Genomic DNA, 14,476 nt, shown 5'->3' on the forward strand with positions numbered 1-14,476 from the left:
TCTCACTCTAGGTGCTCTGGCCCTTAATAGGTGGTGGCCCACAGCGGGCTGAGTCGATCCCAGCAGTGCGAGGCAGGGCGGAGGCGATACCTTTGGTGCCTCCAGAACCTGCTGTGACACCTCCAGGAGCGATCAGTGAGGATTTCAAAGCTAGGCAAATACGCTTTTGTACCTGCCCTTTAAGGGATGCTCTCCCCGTTTCCAGCTCCCGTGCCCAGCCCGGCCGCTCCTCCGCCCTTTCTCCGGTCCACGCTCCACTTGGGCATACGTGGCCCCGATCCCTGGGGTGCTCGGCACGGCAGAATGCTGCCCGTGAGGAGGGCGAGCTCTCCCCCACGACAGCACCGTGCGCACGTTCAGCCACGGCGCTCTGTTCTTTTTTCCTAAACCATTCTGTTGAGGGGCTTCAGGGTGAGCCCGCGGGGGCTCCCGGCGCGCTGCCCCTCCCGGGGGCGGGGGCGCCTCGCTCACCTGCGCCCATCCCCGCCGCGGCGGCGGGGCGGGGGCCGGGGCGGGGCGGGGCCGCCTCTACTCCGCTCCCTCCCGCGGGGCTCGGGCATCTCCGCGCCGGGCGCTGCGAGCGGCAGCCGCGCCGGGATGGAGGGCGCGATGCTCGCCCGGGAGCCGGCGCACACCGCGCTGCTGCTGCTGCTGCTACTGCTACTGCTACTGCTGAGCCTCTTCCCCGCAGGTGGGAGCCCCGGGCGCGGGCGGGCGCGGAGCCCCGCGGGGCCGGGATCAGCATGGGCGGCGGCGGCGGGGAAAACTTCGGCGCTGGCGGCCCCTTCCACGGGGCAGCGCCGCGGCGGGGGTCGGGCGGCAGCCCGCGCTGTGCCCGGCATCGCCCCGCGCTGCCCTGGTGGGACGCCCCGCCGGGGAAAGAAAGTCCTTTGTTTGCCGTGCGCGGCTATCCGGGGCTGGGAGAGGAGCCGGCGGGGAACCCCTCCACCCCCCTCCACCTCCCCGGCCGGGCTGTTTTGACAATAAACTGTCCGGGGATCAGTACAAAATGTCCCCGCGGTTAAGTGCTCGTTGAACAATGGGCAGGGACGAGCAGCCGGCGTCAGGTGTCCACCGCTGTGCAGCGAGGTGCAGCTCCCGGCGGAGCAGGTGGGCTGTGTCCAACGGGGTGCAGCTCCCGGGGGAGCAGGTGGGCTGTGTCCAGCGGGGTGCAGCTCCCGGCGGAGCAGGTGGGCTGTATCCAGCGGGGTGCAGCTCCCGGGGGAGCAGGTGGGCTGTGTCCAGCGGGGTGCAGCTCCCGGGGGAGCAGGTGGGCTGTGTCCAGGCTGTGCAGCTCCCGGGGTGCAGGTGGGCTGTGTCCAGGGCTGGGCAGCTCCCGGGGGAGCAGGTGGGCTGTGTCCAGCGGGGTGCAGCTCCCGGGGGAGCAGGTGGGCTGTGTCCAGGCTGTGCAGCTCCCGGGGTGCAGGTGGGCTGTGTCCAGGGCTGGGCAGCTCCCGGGGGAGCAGGCGGGCTCGGTGCCCTCTGCGCCCGCCGGTGCAGCCCCGGCGGGACAGGGCATCGGGGCTTGTCTCTTGCGGCACTGACGGACCTTCGCGGTGAAAAGGAGGGCGATAGGAACCTCTCAGGCCTTCGGGGGATCAGCTGGTGCTAAAACTTTGATGTGTTGTTGGTTCCCTTCCACTCGTTTCTAAAAAGGGAGTTTATTTGTTGACCTCTCAGCCCTGGAGCACAGGTCTAATGGTTTAAATACTGTATGTGGCTGCAGAGCTGGGCAACTTCGCACACGGCTCTCAGAGCCGCCCTGCATCTCCTTTCGTGGTCTGTGGGCTTAGGAGGCGTTTAGCTGTGTCCAGCGATGGTGCTGGAAGGAGGCGGCTGCTAGACCTGGGGAGGAATTTGGCCCTGGGCAGTAAAGTCTGAAAAGCGATAACGTGAAAGGTTCTTTCGCTGCTTATCTAAGAACGAGGTTAGGATCCAGGGAAGCGATGCACAGCGATAGATGTTTAACGTCTGCTGCCACCACCAGAGAGGAGCCTCGTAGAGCACCCTGTGTGACGCAGGCGGGGAGGGTTCCGCCAGCCGCTGCCCAGGGCATACCGCCAAAACACCAGAAACCAGCAGCAGCGACAATTTACACTTCTTCGTTGTAAAACACTTTAGGATGCCTTAATGGTTTTGTTTAGGTAACTTTTAGTGTTTGCTGCCTTTTGTTTATTGGTAATCTGAGTAAGCGTGGTGTCTGGCAATTTGGGCTTTCCTATTTAGAAGTACTCACATAAGGCTGCAAAATGCTGTGGCCACAGGAATGGAAAAGTCTCCTACCCATGAGTTATTCCTACCTAGAAAGAAATTTTAAAAATGTTGAAATGATTAATACCTGCCAGCTTTCTTTACTTCATTAATTTCTTGCCTGCACTTTAAGGCTACCCTTCATCATATAGTTAGGCTGTCCTTAAGGAAAGCTTGGGAAACAGGTCCCACTGACAGCGTGTCCTGGAAGACAGAGGTGCAATTTCCAGAGTACTGGAGAACCAAGGAGAATCAATGAGAACCTTCCTCATGATTGTTCTTCTCATTCTGGGTTTGTACACTTACTTGTGGGAGACTTGAGGGACACATCAGACAAAAACTTGTGTGAGCAAAACCGCACCATTTTGTAAGAAATAACTTGCTACTGCAAAAGACAGCTGTCCTTGGATATGCATGTGCATCGTCTGTGTATCACACAGGTGTAGGAGTATTCTGGGCTGGTTTTGTGGTGCTGGGCGAGGTGTAAGTGTGATGGTCCGAGTCCTGGCCACAGCATAGGAACCTCAGAAGTGACAGACAGGACAGAGCTGGTGCGCTGTTCTGGATTGCTCCAGAGCTAGTTTGGCCCTGTGCTACTTTTGGTTTTGTCTCAGTGTAGACACTTGGCTGGGATGATCTCTCTGTTGAGACCTATCCTGTTTATCAGCGTACACGTTTATAATAAGTATCTTTTTTTGGCTGTTGGTCAAGACTGTTTTCCTTTGGCTCCAAGCTGGGAAGGAGGATGTAGAAAACAGCTCAATGTAGCTTCTCAAAGGGTAAACCATTCATCTTTTCTGTCCATAGTCCTTTCCTACTTTTTGTTTTACTTGCAAACTAACATGCTTCCATACTTCCTTCCATTTGGGACTTGCCTCGTCCTCATTTTGATGCAATATTCTGGAATGATCTTTTCTCTTTTCTTCTCCTGTCCTCCCTCAAGGCTTGCTTTGTCCTCCATCATCCAGTACTCTGCCAGAGTCCCTTGTGTTTTTGTCTTGTGGTCATGAAAGACTGGACATGGTTCCCTTCAGCATCCATCCATCAATGCAACCTTTTTTTTCCCCCCCAATCAGCTGCAGAGTAATAGGAGACTCTCCCTGTGCCCAGAGGGAAGAATGTCTGTTTTCATGATGCTCCCTGCTACCTATTAGCCACGAGGGAGGAAGCTTGAAGAAGGAAGATTGAATTTGATCAGGATTCTGATTGCTGTCATTCAGTCACTGCCTTGACCCCCCTCAAGCCATCTGAGTATCCTGCCCTCCCTACTCTCATTTCCATCTCTGCTCTCTCCTCCTTTTCCTCTCTCCCCTGTGGCAGTGCAGAGTCTCCTGTGCAGAAATGTAGCCTAAGGGCACTGCCAGGAGCAGAATGGAAATGTCAAAGATTGCTCAATATTCAACTCTTTTTCCCTGCACTGCCACTGGGAACCTTTTCCCTGCAAGTGCGTGAGTGATTTTTGTTCGGGCTTTGTAATAAAGAATGTGACAAATTTGGCAAGAAGTGAGACTCCCATTTACATCCTGTTTAAATACCATTCATAGGGACTGAAGGCATTTCCATGTGCTTATTTTGCCAGAGAGAGCCTCTTGTCAACAGATGACTGCAGCTGTAATACTGTTGGGTTGTATTGGCTCTCTGTGGGTTTTCCAGCTCTCCCAGTGATTGTCCAAACAGTAACACTTCTTTGCAGGTGCCTGAATTCAGCAAAGGATCCTGAGTCACCTCCAGAAGGGACGTGCTGCCCCAGGATACAGGTGGAATTGGAAGGGATATGTCTTTAGCACATGTAAACATGAGCTAGGACAGGTCTTGGGAGAAACATTTGGGTCATATTCCAGTCAGTAGGAGGTTCTCCTAGTGAAGCTTGTCCTTTTTGCTCTCTGGTCTGTTCTGAGAGACTAATGGTATCTCTGTAGTATTTAGGTTTCTGTCTGAAAAATAATTTGTTGTTACTACAAGCTATTAGATTTTTAAGGACTATCTAGAGTTGCCAAACTAAATGCCAAATACCAGGCATTTGTAGTTTGAAGGAAAGCTGCTTTCTAGTCTGAACACTAAACAGTCTGATGGAATCTGAAGGTAAGGAACAACAAATTCTGGATAAAACAAGAACCATGCAGCATCCAAGAGTTTCAACAACATATATGTTTATCTACAATACGCAATGACTGATACAATCTCATATCAGTCTTGTAGAAGAGAGGCGGTAATTGCTCAAGGTTAAGCCACTTTTCACCTTTTTTTTTTCTCTCTCCATGAAGATGAATGCCATTGCAGAGATCGAGTGTTACACATTGTCTTGCTCTATGGATGTGACACATGATTTTACAGATGTTGTTTTCTTTTTCATCTAGTACAAACATCTTCCAGGATTTTGACTCATTTCCTTAAGTCTCTTTCAGCTGTTCAGAGAATAGCTAGAGGAAATGAGGTCTGATATCCTAATGCATTGCATTCACTGTAAGTACCCTCTCACTTGAAGTACATAACTTTACCTTTCTAAAATTTCCGAATGTCTTTCTGACTGTTCCCATGCTCAAGAAACAAATTGCAGATGTTTCTGTCCCTTGGAAACTCAGCTTCCCTAGTTGAGGCTTCTCAGCTGTAACAGAGCTTAAGGTGTTCATTGTAACTTTGGGCTGGAGAGAAGAGCTGACGCTGTGGCGCCTAAGTGTGTTATATCTTTTGGTCATTTATTTAAAACAATCTGAAGAGAATGCACACAGAAATTATGAGAACTTGGCATAAAAGGAATTTTAAAATTACTAATATCTTTCTATATTACTGTATTCTATAGTACTGTGGTTGTCTTTTTCAGTGACTTTTAGGAAACTAGAAGGTTTTTTTTTTCCAGTAGGACCCTGTTTGACAATGAATCCTGCAAACAGTCATAAATGAACGTAATTTTACGTGTGTGAGCAGTCTCCTTGGCTGGCTGCCAAGCCTAATGACAACTGAAGTGTATTGTTTGTCCACTGGCCAAGATTGCTGCCGTTAGTGATAAAAGCATAAGGAGAGTGTAAACATCTGTGTTTGAGGGGAGAACGTGACTCCTGTTTTCTAGGGGATACCAATTAGAAAGCTCAGTAAATGTTATTTTCTCAGTGGATTTCCTCTTGGGGATTATATTGATTTATTCTGAAAACACCGGTTTTCAGATTTAATGGATTTTTAATGATATTTTTCACGTTGCAAAAGATTTTTTTACAGCATGTCAGGCTCTTGACTTTACCAGAAAAGAGACATGTAAATAACAGAAAAAATTTCTAATGTTGCTACCATGCTATGCATCTTCTGGGCTGCTCCATGGGGATCATTTCTGGAAATTGAACTAAAATGAAGCATCACTGGGTACCATTAAGAGCTACAGGGTTTTTTGTCACTGGGGGAGCTGACTGCATTCAATGTCTATAATTTTAAATGTCATCTTGGCAGTTGAATCTGTAATCACGTAACACAATCGAATATCTGATATGGAGAAGAATTCTCCGGTCAACTAGGCACTGGCAGTTGTAAATCTAAGTGATAAAGAGGATGCATGGGCTGATTTAAGTTAAGAAGAGATGAACACTGTGGCAGGCAAATGTGAAAATCAGAGAGATGCATCTCTTACAGGTTCTTTGGAAGCATGGCAAATGCCAGGTTAGTCCTACATCTCCTGTCTTTTCCTGTCAGTCCTGAGTAGTTGTCCCCTGCTCCTGCAGGGTGACCGTGCTCCTCGTGAGGGACCAGAGGGCTGCAGCAAGTCTCCTGTGAAGACAGGCTGAGAGAGCTGGGGCTGTCCAGTCTGGAGAAGAGAAGGCTGGGGTGGATTTGTTTTACAGAAAGGCATTGTGCAAAAGCCACACAGGAAAAAGAAATTAAGCTTGGTTGATTATAACCTGTCATTGAGAGCCTGCATTCTTTGAAGGGGTGGAAAATCCCAGTGAGCTGTGTAATAGAAATGTTTTGGGTGTTCACATACCTAGGCCATTCAGAACTAACCAGATTCCTGCTGACAGGTATCATGAGATTTAAAACTTGCTCTTGGCTCTCTTACTTAATCTGTTTTTTGTTCAGGAGTTAATGGCTGTGCTGGATGTCACATGTTGAAGGTTTTGTCTGCAGGCCTCAGGACTGGAAACTTCATTCTTTGCTGCATGAAATCTGACTTTCTCATGCATTCATCTTCTTCCTACAGCTGGGTTTTTCATAGACACAGCAAGTCTTTGGAAGCTCCCCATAGAACTCTGAGTAAGGCTGGAGGAGACCTGCAGAGATCTGCTCTGTCCCCAGCTCTTCCCTGTAGTCAGATGGAGCAGATCTCCCCACACAGACTTTTGTTCTAACCCGCTCTAAGGCAGATTTGTGCTGCAGACTCTTACCACCTGTTTTTTCTAGTAAATAGGTATTAAAGGTCAAAAGCTTCTGATACCTAATCTCCCTTGCTGGTTGCCTAATTCCATCCTTTTATTCTCATGGTCTTTTGGATATGTGAACTACTCATCACCATCCTAATATTTTACACATCGATGATATAAACCCTTCGGCTTCTCTTTTCTATGATAAACCTTTTCAGACATTTTCTTTTGGAGTGTCTTTTGTAACTCCTTCTCCTCCTGCTCTTCTCAGCCCTCTCAGACTTGTTTGCATTTCTTCCAGATACGATCTTAAAACTGACATCTGACTGCAGATGAGAAATGCAGTGTTTCCAGGTTCAATAAAATGGTCACCTCCCCCTGTACTATGTGCTTCAATTTGATTCAAAGCATTGTAAATCTGATTTTAATCGTGATTTAAATCAGCCAACAGTAAGCCTCATTTTAACTGTTCTGCATTTGTACTTAATCATTTTGCAAAGAAAGGTTTAACCTCCTTTATTACCATTGAGATAGAGTTTTAATTAAATATAGCCTTTGCAGTTAATGTTATACTTACTTTGATTAATCACTGTGTCTGTATTTAAGCAATTATGTAGCTTGTTATATATGCACTGATCCTGATTCTTCATGTGTATGTTTTAGTATGAAAATAGAAAATGTTGACATTTCTTGTATTAGATAATTGATTTTTGCTGATGATTTGCATCGATTACAATGATGGAAACAAGAATTCTGAAATGTTCTTCTGTTAGATAAAAAAATTGCACCACATAGAAGCCAGCCAATTCAGAAGAAACAACTCATTGAGAAATGTTTTGAAAAAAAGAATTAATGCCTGAAAGGCCTGTCTGTAGTCAAAACTGATAGCTTCTAATCACTATGCTACAAAAATTTTAGAACTAGTCCATGTCATTCTCTCCTTATTCTTAGAATAGCAATGGAAGGAAACATTCATGTTTTTTTTTTTCCATCTCCAGATCAGTAGCTCCTATTTGAATGGACTTGATGCTTAATTGAGTTGTACTGAATGAACTGAAATAAAGAAAATATTTTCTCTGCACCTGCTAGGATGGTGCAGAGAAACTAGGAAACTCCACATGTCAAAGGCTGGTTTATTGCTGCAGCACAACCTGCCTGAAGGTGCTCAGGGGCTGACTTTGATGAATCCAGTAGTTATAATATCTTTAAAATGTTGACAGCAAATTTACAGCTTGAATAAATTTTTGCTTTTACTTTTATAATGATTAGAGGAGCTGTAAGTTTAAATTTACATTGTTGTATTTTCAAAATCACTGTTGAGTATTTTTACATTTGAAGAGGAAAATATACATTATAAAAATGTCATGGTTTTACTTTTTCATGTCATATTAAATTAAATATGCAGCTTAATATGGGATATTTTTACCTGAAATGGTTCTATTTTTATGCCTTATATACAATTCTCTGCTAGGACCTGATCCTGAAGCATTCATTTTTTTGCTGTGCAGTGGCTGGCTGATTCTCTTCTTCACTTTTGTTGCTTGTTTGCTATTGTCTATACTATGGAAGTGCTTTCTATGCCTGGGTGAGCATAACTTTTATATTTTGAAAAGCAATTATGTTACCTTCCACAAAATAAAAGCTTCCTCCCATTAGTGTTCATTTTAACACAAGCTGTTAAAGTTTCCTATTCCATAGCATGTCTGACTTCCAGGTATTATACGTAAAATTGCTGACTTTGCAGGAGTATTAATGTTATCATACCTAGGATTTGAGGTATGCAGCACAATAAAAGAGGTCACATGGAAGGAGCAGAAGCAAGTGCTGTATTTCTGGTCTCCTCCTATAATCTAGATCTATTCAGAAGAGATGATGGAATGGGATTCTCTGTTTAAGCAGGCGCTTGGGCTGCACTCACATTAAGTAGTCCTCTGTGTATCTTTCCTAGAGCAGGAAGGAGGACTGCTTTTCAGTAAGCAGTTACCTGTATATATGTCATGTATGTGCAATTTCTGATAAGGCTTATAAGTAAACTAGAGAATAAAGTACGATTTAAAAGCAAAAACTACAAGTTGGACTTCTGTGATAACAGAGAGTTATTTATCTCATCGCCAAAAGACTGAGGAAATGAAGCTGAATTGTCAGAAATATATCCAAGTCTTGATATTTAAAGCACTTCTATCTAAGACAACATCAGTGACAGATGTTCCTGGGTGTTGGTTGATTGTCTGAGGTGAAATTTTTCACCTGAGGGTGTTCAGAGAATTATGCCAATGACTCCCCCAGAAACTGTCCCAGTCACAGTTTGAGAAGCCATATGCAAAGATACATATCTAATGTACTGGGTACCTCACTAAAAAATGACTTGTTAGATTCAGTATTGTCTGTAAAACAATACTTTCACAATAATTTTTTACCAACATCTTAATAGAAAAGTTTAAGTGTGATTTAGACAAGGGAAATCTAAGTTCTTGCAGGCTTATCAAAAATCTCTGAATAGGTACACTTAATTTATACAGACAAATGTGGAAACATCCTAAAACCTGCCTCTTAAATCCTGGATCCTGTACCATGTGCCTGTATGACATTATGTAATGACTTGTATTTTGGTAACACAACTATATAAATACTCTATCTTATTACTACACCCAGAATTTTTCTCATTAATCTGTCAGTTCTTTCAATGAAGGAAAAGTGAATACAAAGTATTATGGACATGAAAGATAGCTGTGTCTTTTCTGCAAAATTTGGTGAACATGTTAATCTGAAAGTCTTGTTTATTGCTGTAATCTTCTAGGAAAATGTACTGAACTAAATATCTAGAGAAAGTAAAAAGCAGCGTTCCTCTTTGTGGTATTTAATGTGGTCCATCATAAGAGCAGTGATAACATAATTATGCAATTATTGGTATATTTTCCCCTCTGGAGGCCTTATGTAGATGATTACCAGTGCACCTTTTAATGAAATTGCTACTATTTGATAAAATTACTGCCAAGACTTGAAATAATTAGAATTCGCATTGCCACAAGTCTTACATCTCCTTCCTCAGTTGAGGCTTTTCCAAATAGGCATTAATTCAGATTGCAAAGCGATTTACTGTTCTCCAGTTTTCTCATTTCCCTTCATTAAAATTACCTTTTCACTGCATTTCAGAAAACATGCTTTCAAGCCTATGTTGCTCATTACAAGGAACATTCATTCAATATGGAAGTTGAAAGACACTGCACCTTTTAATGTAAATGTCAGCAAAGAGAAGTGAGAAGAAAGAGCCATTAAAGGAATAGATGGGGCGCATGACAGCTGAATATGAATACACTATGCATTAGTGTGCTTTTTCATTCCTTCTAATCATTCTCCATACTTACTTCATAATTTGTTTATTTATGTGTCTAACAGTTGACAAAACTAACCATGGGGACAGCTGGTTAATAAGTAATTTTGGAAATTAGAGGAAATAAGGCAATAATTCAGTAGGAGTAAGAATCAGTCTAAATGTATAAATCTCAATGCTGACAATCACTGTGGCATGCAATTGCTCTTTTTTTTTTGCAAGTCTACTTGTGTGTGTACATACATACATATTTAGCTGTACTCTGTGTTTCTCTCTGAATAAGAATTATCAGATAGTTGTTGTAAGCACAGACCATTCTAGTTTAAAAAAAACCCACCAAAACTGGCAGGTCAGACATGCATTGGATTTGGATTTATTCATTAATACATTGCCTGTAGATTCCTTCCGTGGTGGGAAGTTTAGGTATAAGAGACCACAGTGCGCCAATGTAATATAATGAAATGAATTAATCACCTAGAGTAGGTTGTCACACACAGTGCTTCAAGATAAGTGACTGGGCTAATGTAGTGCACGTGGTACTCCTTCAAAAAACAAATCTCAAAACAATAGGAAAAGTCCCAAAGCCATGTCTTCTCAAAAAAGGAGGATTCAGGGAGGTACTGTACTCAGCCTTAGAAAGAAACATGGTGTTTGATCCTGCTGTAGCCATTTAGTATGTGTGCTAAACTAGAATTATATTCAGCTACATGTCTGCCTTTGACAAATGGCTCTATTTGCAGAGTGAGGGATGCCTGTCAGAAAGGGCAAGCTGCTCAGCAGGCAGGAACAATAGCCTGTTTGCATGGCTGCATTTTCCTCACCCCAGCAAGGGAAGTAAAGCCAGCAGGGAGGAGGAAGATGTGTCTGTCTCTGGAAGGTCCAGTGGCTTCCCCCAGCCCCTGGCCTTGAGCGAATGCTGTGCTTGCATGTGTAGGGCAGCTCTCACATGGTTGTGGAGGTCATGTGAGGGATCTGCTCTACTAAGCCTGCTTCTGAAGCAAAGTGCTGTTAGCTGCATCACTAATTGGTGTGACAAGACCCCCTGCAGGAGGACCTGCTGGCTTCCACCCACAAGCCAGGGGTTGTCCCAGGTGCTCATGTTTAGCCTGCCTGAAGATTCTGTGAATGTTTCTCCCAGAGACTGCGGTGTACAGGGTCTGTAAAGCTGGCTGGGTTTGGCTTCTTGCTGCCTGTCTCTGATACTGGCTCTTCCTGATTCACCACATCTTGTTCTGGGGAGTGCATAACCTCTCTCCAGGTGTAGCTGTCCCCACAGTCTCCTGAGCTCTTTTCTCTGCAAGTGCTAAGCACCAAGTGTCTCTTACTTGTTCTGCTCTCATGCCAGGACATGAGGTGTGTTGTGGGGCAGGTCCATGTAGGTGCAAGCCCAGACTATGGAGCTGAAAGGCTACCATGGGGCCTCACTGCAAAGGGGGGTGCCTCACAGCCTCTGTAGTTCCTCATGCTCATGCCTCCACAGATGATAAAGACAACCTTTGTTCTGACCTCCTGCCACTTCCTCTCTTGGGTTTGCCATGGGTGGGAATCAGCTGGCTGGTTCCACACTTGCCCTTTGTGTGGGAGATGTTCATTTCTCCTTGATGCCGTTTGCAGATGGAGTCAGCTTGGCTGTGCCTTTGAGTGCTGTGCTGGTGAGCTCCCGCCTCCCGCTCTCCACAGTGCCCTTCCTCTGCCCCCTTCCCTTTGGGGGTGAGGGGGCAAGCAGGGATGGCTGGGAAGACAGGGGTTGCCCTCATGCAGCTGGGTAAAAGTCAAAGCCCTCATTAATCCCCTACACTGGTCTACTGCTCAGTAATATATAGCTTCCAAGAATCCCAAACTTCAGAGTGGGCACAAGCTCGTGAGCTCTTTGTTTCTGCTTGGAAAACATGACATTGAAGAGTCTGTTGGTCAGCAGATAGCACCGACCCTGGAGATGGGTTAGGAACAAACTGCTTAGTTCTGCAGGGAAGCCTAATCAGCCTAGACTTAAGTATGTGTCCAGTGACAGATAATTTTTCAGTCTCTGAAAAGCAGTTGGGGCAGAGGAGACAGTCAGCAAGGATTTGTGTTGTTCAGATATGCTGAGAGTCTGTAACACTTGCAGGGACAATCAGTCATGTGTTGGGTATTTTTTGGTCTATGTCTTTGAGGAGGATTCTAGTGTGGGTGTTGGTATGGATGGTTTCTTTTGCTAGCCACCTTTATCCCCAGAGCCTGGCTGGAACAGGATCTGATGTAGCTTTCAGATCAAATAATTTAAAACTGACATTTGCCATTGCTAAACTTTTCATCTAGCATAAGGGAGAGTGTCTGTTTAGTGAAATGGAACAAAACAAGTAAGCATATGATACCATCTCTCCTTTGAAAAATCTGGGAGATTTTATACATCAGAGTAAATTCAAGTTGTTTCAGTGCAATTAACATGAAAGTTTGACACTTTATATTTTTCCTTGGGGCATGAAATGGCAAGGCAAAGAAAATGTAATTGAAAGGATCTTATATTCATGTCCATCACAGCATATGTCAACTGTCATAGTGGCTTTAACAAATACGGAACAGAGTTGGAAAGGTGATTTTCCTCAATTAGACCTGTGTGTAAATACTCTACAGAGGATTGAGCAGGCTTCTGGCTAGGACCTCTGCACTTGTGTTGGTTTTGCTTCTGCTCTTCTTTCAGACCTACAGGGGATTTGTGTGTCTGAAAACACGTTCATTTTATCCAGCAGTGCTGGGTATGCTGAAAGAGGATATTACTTCCCTGCAAGCCATGTGTTGCTGATATCCCTGGACCATTGCATCTACAGCAGTGCCACTACTTTAACTGATAAAGCATATCTCTTGTTTCTGCTCTCTTATGTTGTTGTAGATGAAAAACCACGGTGAGTGAGGTCTGTGTGATAGCCCTTGAAATGAAGCCAGTGCCCAGAATGTAGAGGCACTGAAAAAAAATAGCCTCTCCAATAGTATCCAATCCTCACAATCTTACACAAAAGTTGTGGACATTTTGTCTCTTGAAGTTTAGCTCCTCTGTGCATTTGTGATAGAAAAACGTTAACTGCTTTAGAAATCATGGTCAGGATCAGGTCACGGTCAGGTCACTGTTTTCGTTGTGCAGTGTTTGTACAGCTCAAATGATGATGACTGTGAAGGTTATGGACAACTGCAGGGGGAAAAGGCAGAAGCTCAGAAGAGCCTGCCATGCCCTTTCAGTGTGTCCCAGCCCTTGGGGAGGCAGGGTGAGGGATTTGCCCTTGCTGGGCAACAATGAACCTGTTGGCAGGGCACTGTCAGTGCCATGGGCTGGGCAGAGAGGCTGGTACTGGGTGTGAGCAGGTTGTGACTGCACTGGGAAGCTGCACTGTGCCTCTGCCCAGGGAGATGTTCCACACAACTTGAAAATGGAAGGACGTGGGATAAGACACAGGATTTTTTGCTTTATTTTTCTTTGGAAGCAATCTGTTGTGCTATAGAGCTGCCACAAACTTCTTGTTCCTTTTAATGTTTAGATAAGAGTTGAAAGAGGAAGTGGCCACAGAGGGACTAACCTGTTGGCCTAAGGTTGTGCAGGAAATGTGTGGCAGAGCTGGGAATAAAATCCACAGTATTTGACTCTTTGTCTTAGTCCATGGCAATCCCACATCCTTTGTTTGCTTGGCAGCTGGAGATGGTTTCCAGTTTCTTGTGAGCTTGATGTGGACTTGCACCTGATGTGCTCTTCCATGCTACATGAGTGTTGTGCTGAGGGTGAAAAGCTCCAACATAAACTGTAGTTTTTTCCCAGGATGGTTCACTCCTTAGCCAGAGCTTTTGTTGTTTGCACATCCCTTAATTGTTACAGGAACATTCTGCTGTCCTTAATCATATCCCTGCAATTTGACCTGCATTTCCTATCAGTATTATCTAGAGCTGTTTGATTTTCTAATTCCTCCAGCTTGGTTTTCCAGATGTTCCTTCTGCATGCAGAATTCACAACTGCTGTACTCCTCCTCTTTCCTCCCTCTCCCTTCATTTTAATATATTTATACATTCCTTTTTTTCAGTTACACAGCCTTGTTCTCAAGTGATTGTTTCCAGCATTGTAGTTTTTAACCCAAGTTTTTTGTATTACAAAGAGAAGTTAGGGTTGTGGAAGTGAAGCTCTTCAGTTGTAGGACTCAAATTTAGTACATCCAAAATGGAACTTGGGTTGTCCAACTCTGAGCTTATTAGTTTATTTTAGTTTTTTTTTGAACTGTGACTTATTTGCCATTATTAATGTATTTTAGTTAGCATATAGTAACTATATCCTCTGGTTGCCCTTGAGGACAACTCTAGAGGGTCATCCAGAATGCCAGTGTGGTACTCTGGCTATGCAGCATGTGGGGAATGTTGAATGTGTCACAGTGGGATCCACGGTCTGTGATCAACAGTGGGATCATCTGCACCACTTGAGACCACAGGACCCATGTGGGCAGAAGACAGGTTTTCTGTCTTCTTGTCCTGAGTTGTTCCTGTGGTCAGGTGGGCCTCACTGGGATGGGGACACTCAGCTGAATAGTGATGTAGTACT

At 44.9% G+C, this 14,476-nt stretch overlaps 1 protein-coding gene across 1 annotated transcript in view; it reads left to right on the top strand.

Annotated features, from left to right (window-relative positions):
* The first annotated feature begins 609 nt into the window (after positions 1-609).
* The window catches only part of KIT (KIT proto-oncogene, receptor tyrosine kinase), a 55,407-nt gene continuing 41,540 nt past the window's right edge, over positions 610-14,476 (top strand). Inside the window, exon 1 of the mRNA XM_054295318.1 lies at positions 610-691. Within this exon, the coding sequence (XP_054151293.1) occupies positions 610-691 (82 nt within the window). The remainder of the gene's footprint in view (positions 692-14,476) is intronic.

This window comes from Melozone crissalis, unplaced genomic scaffold, assembly GCF_028551555.1.
Source record: "Melozone crissalis strain CALT ecotype California unplaced genomic scaffold, PUWL_Pcris_2 ptg000006l_1, whole genome shotgun sequence".
In the NCBI taxonomy this organism is placed as follows: Eukaryota; Metazoa; Chordata; class Aves; order Passeriformes; family Passerellidae; genus Melozone; species Melozone crissalis.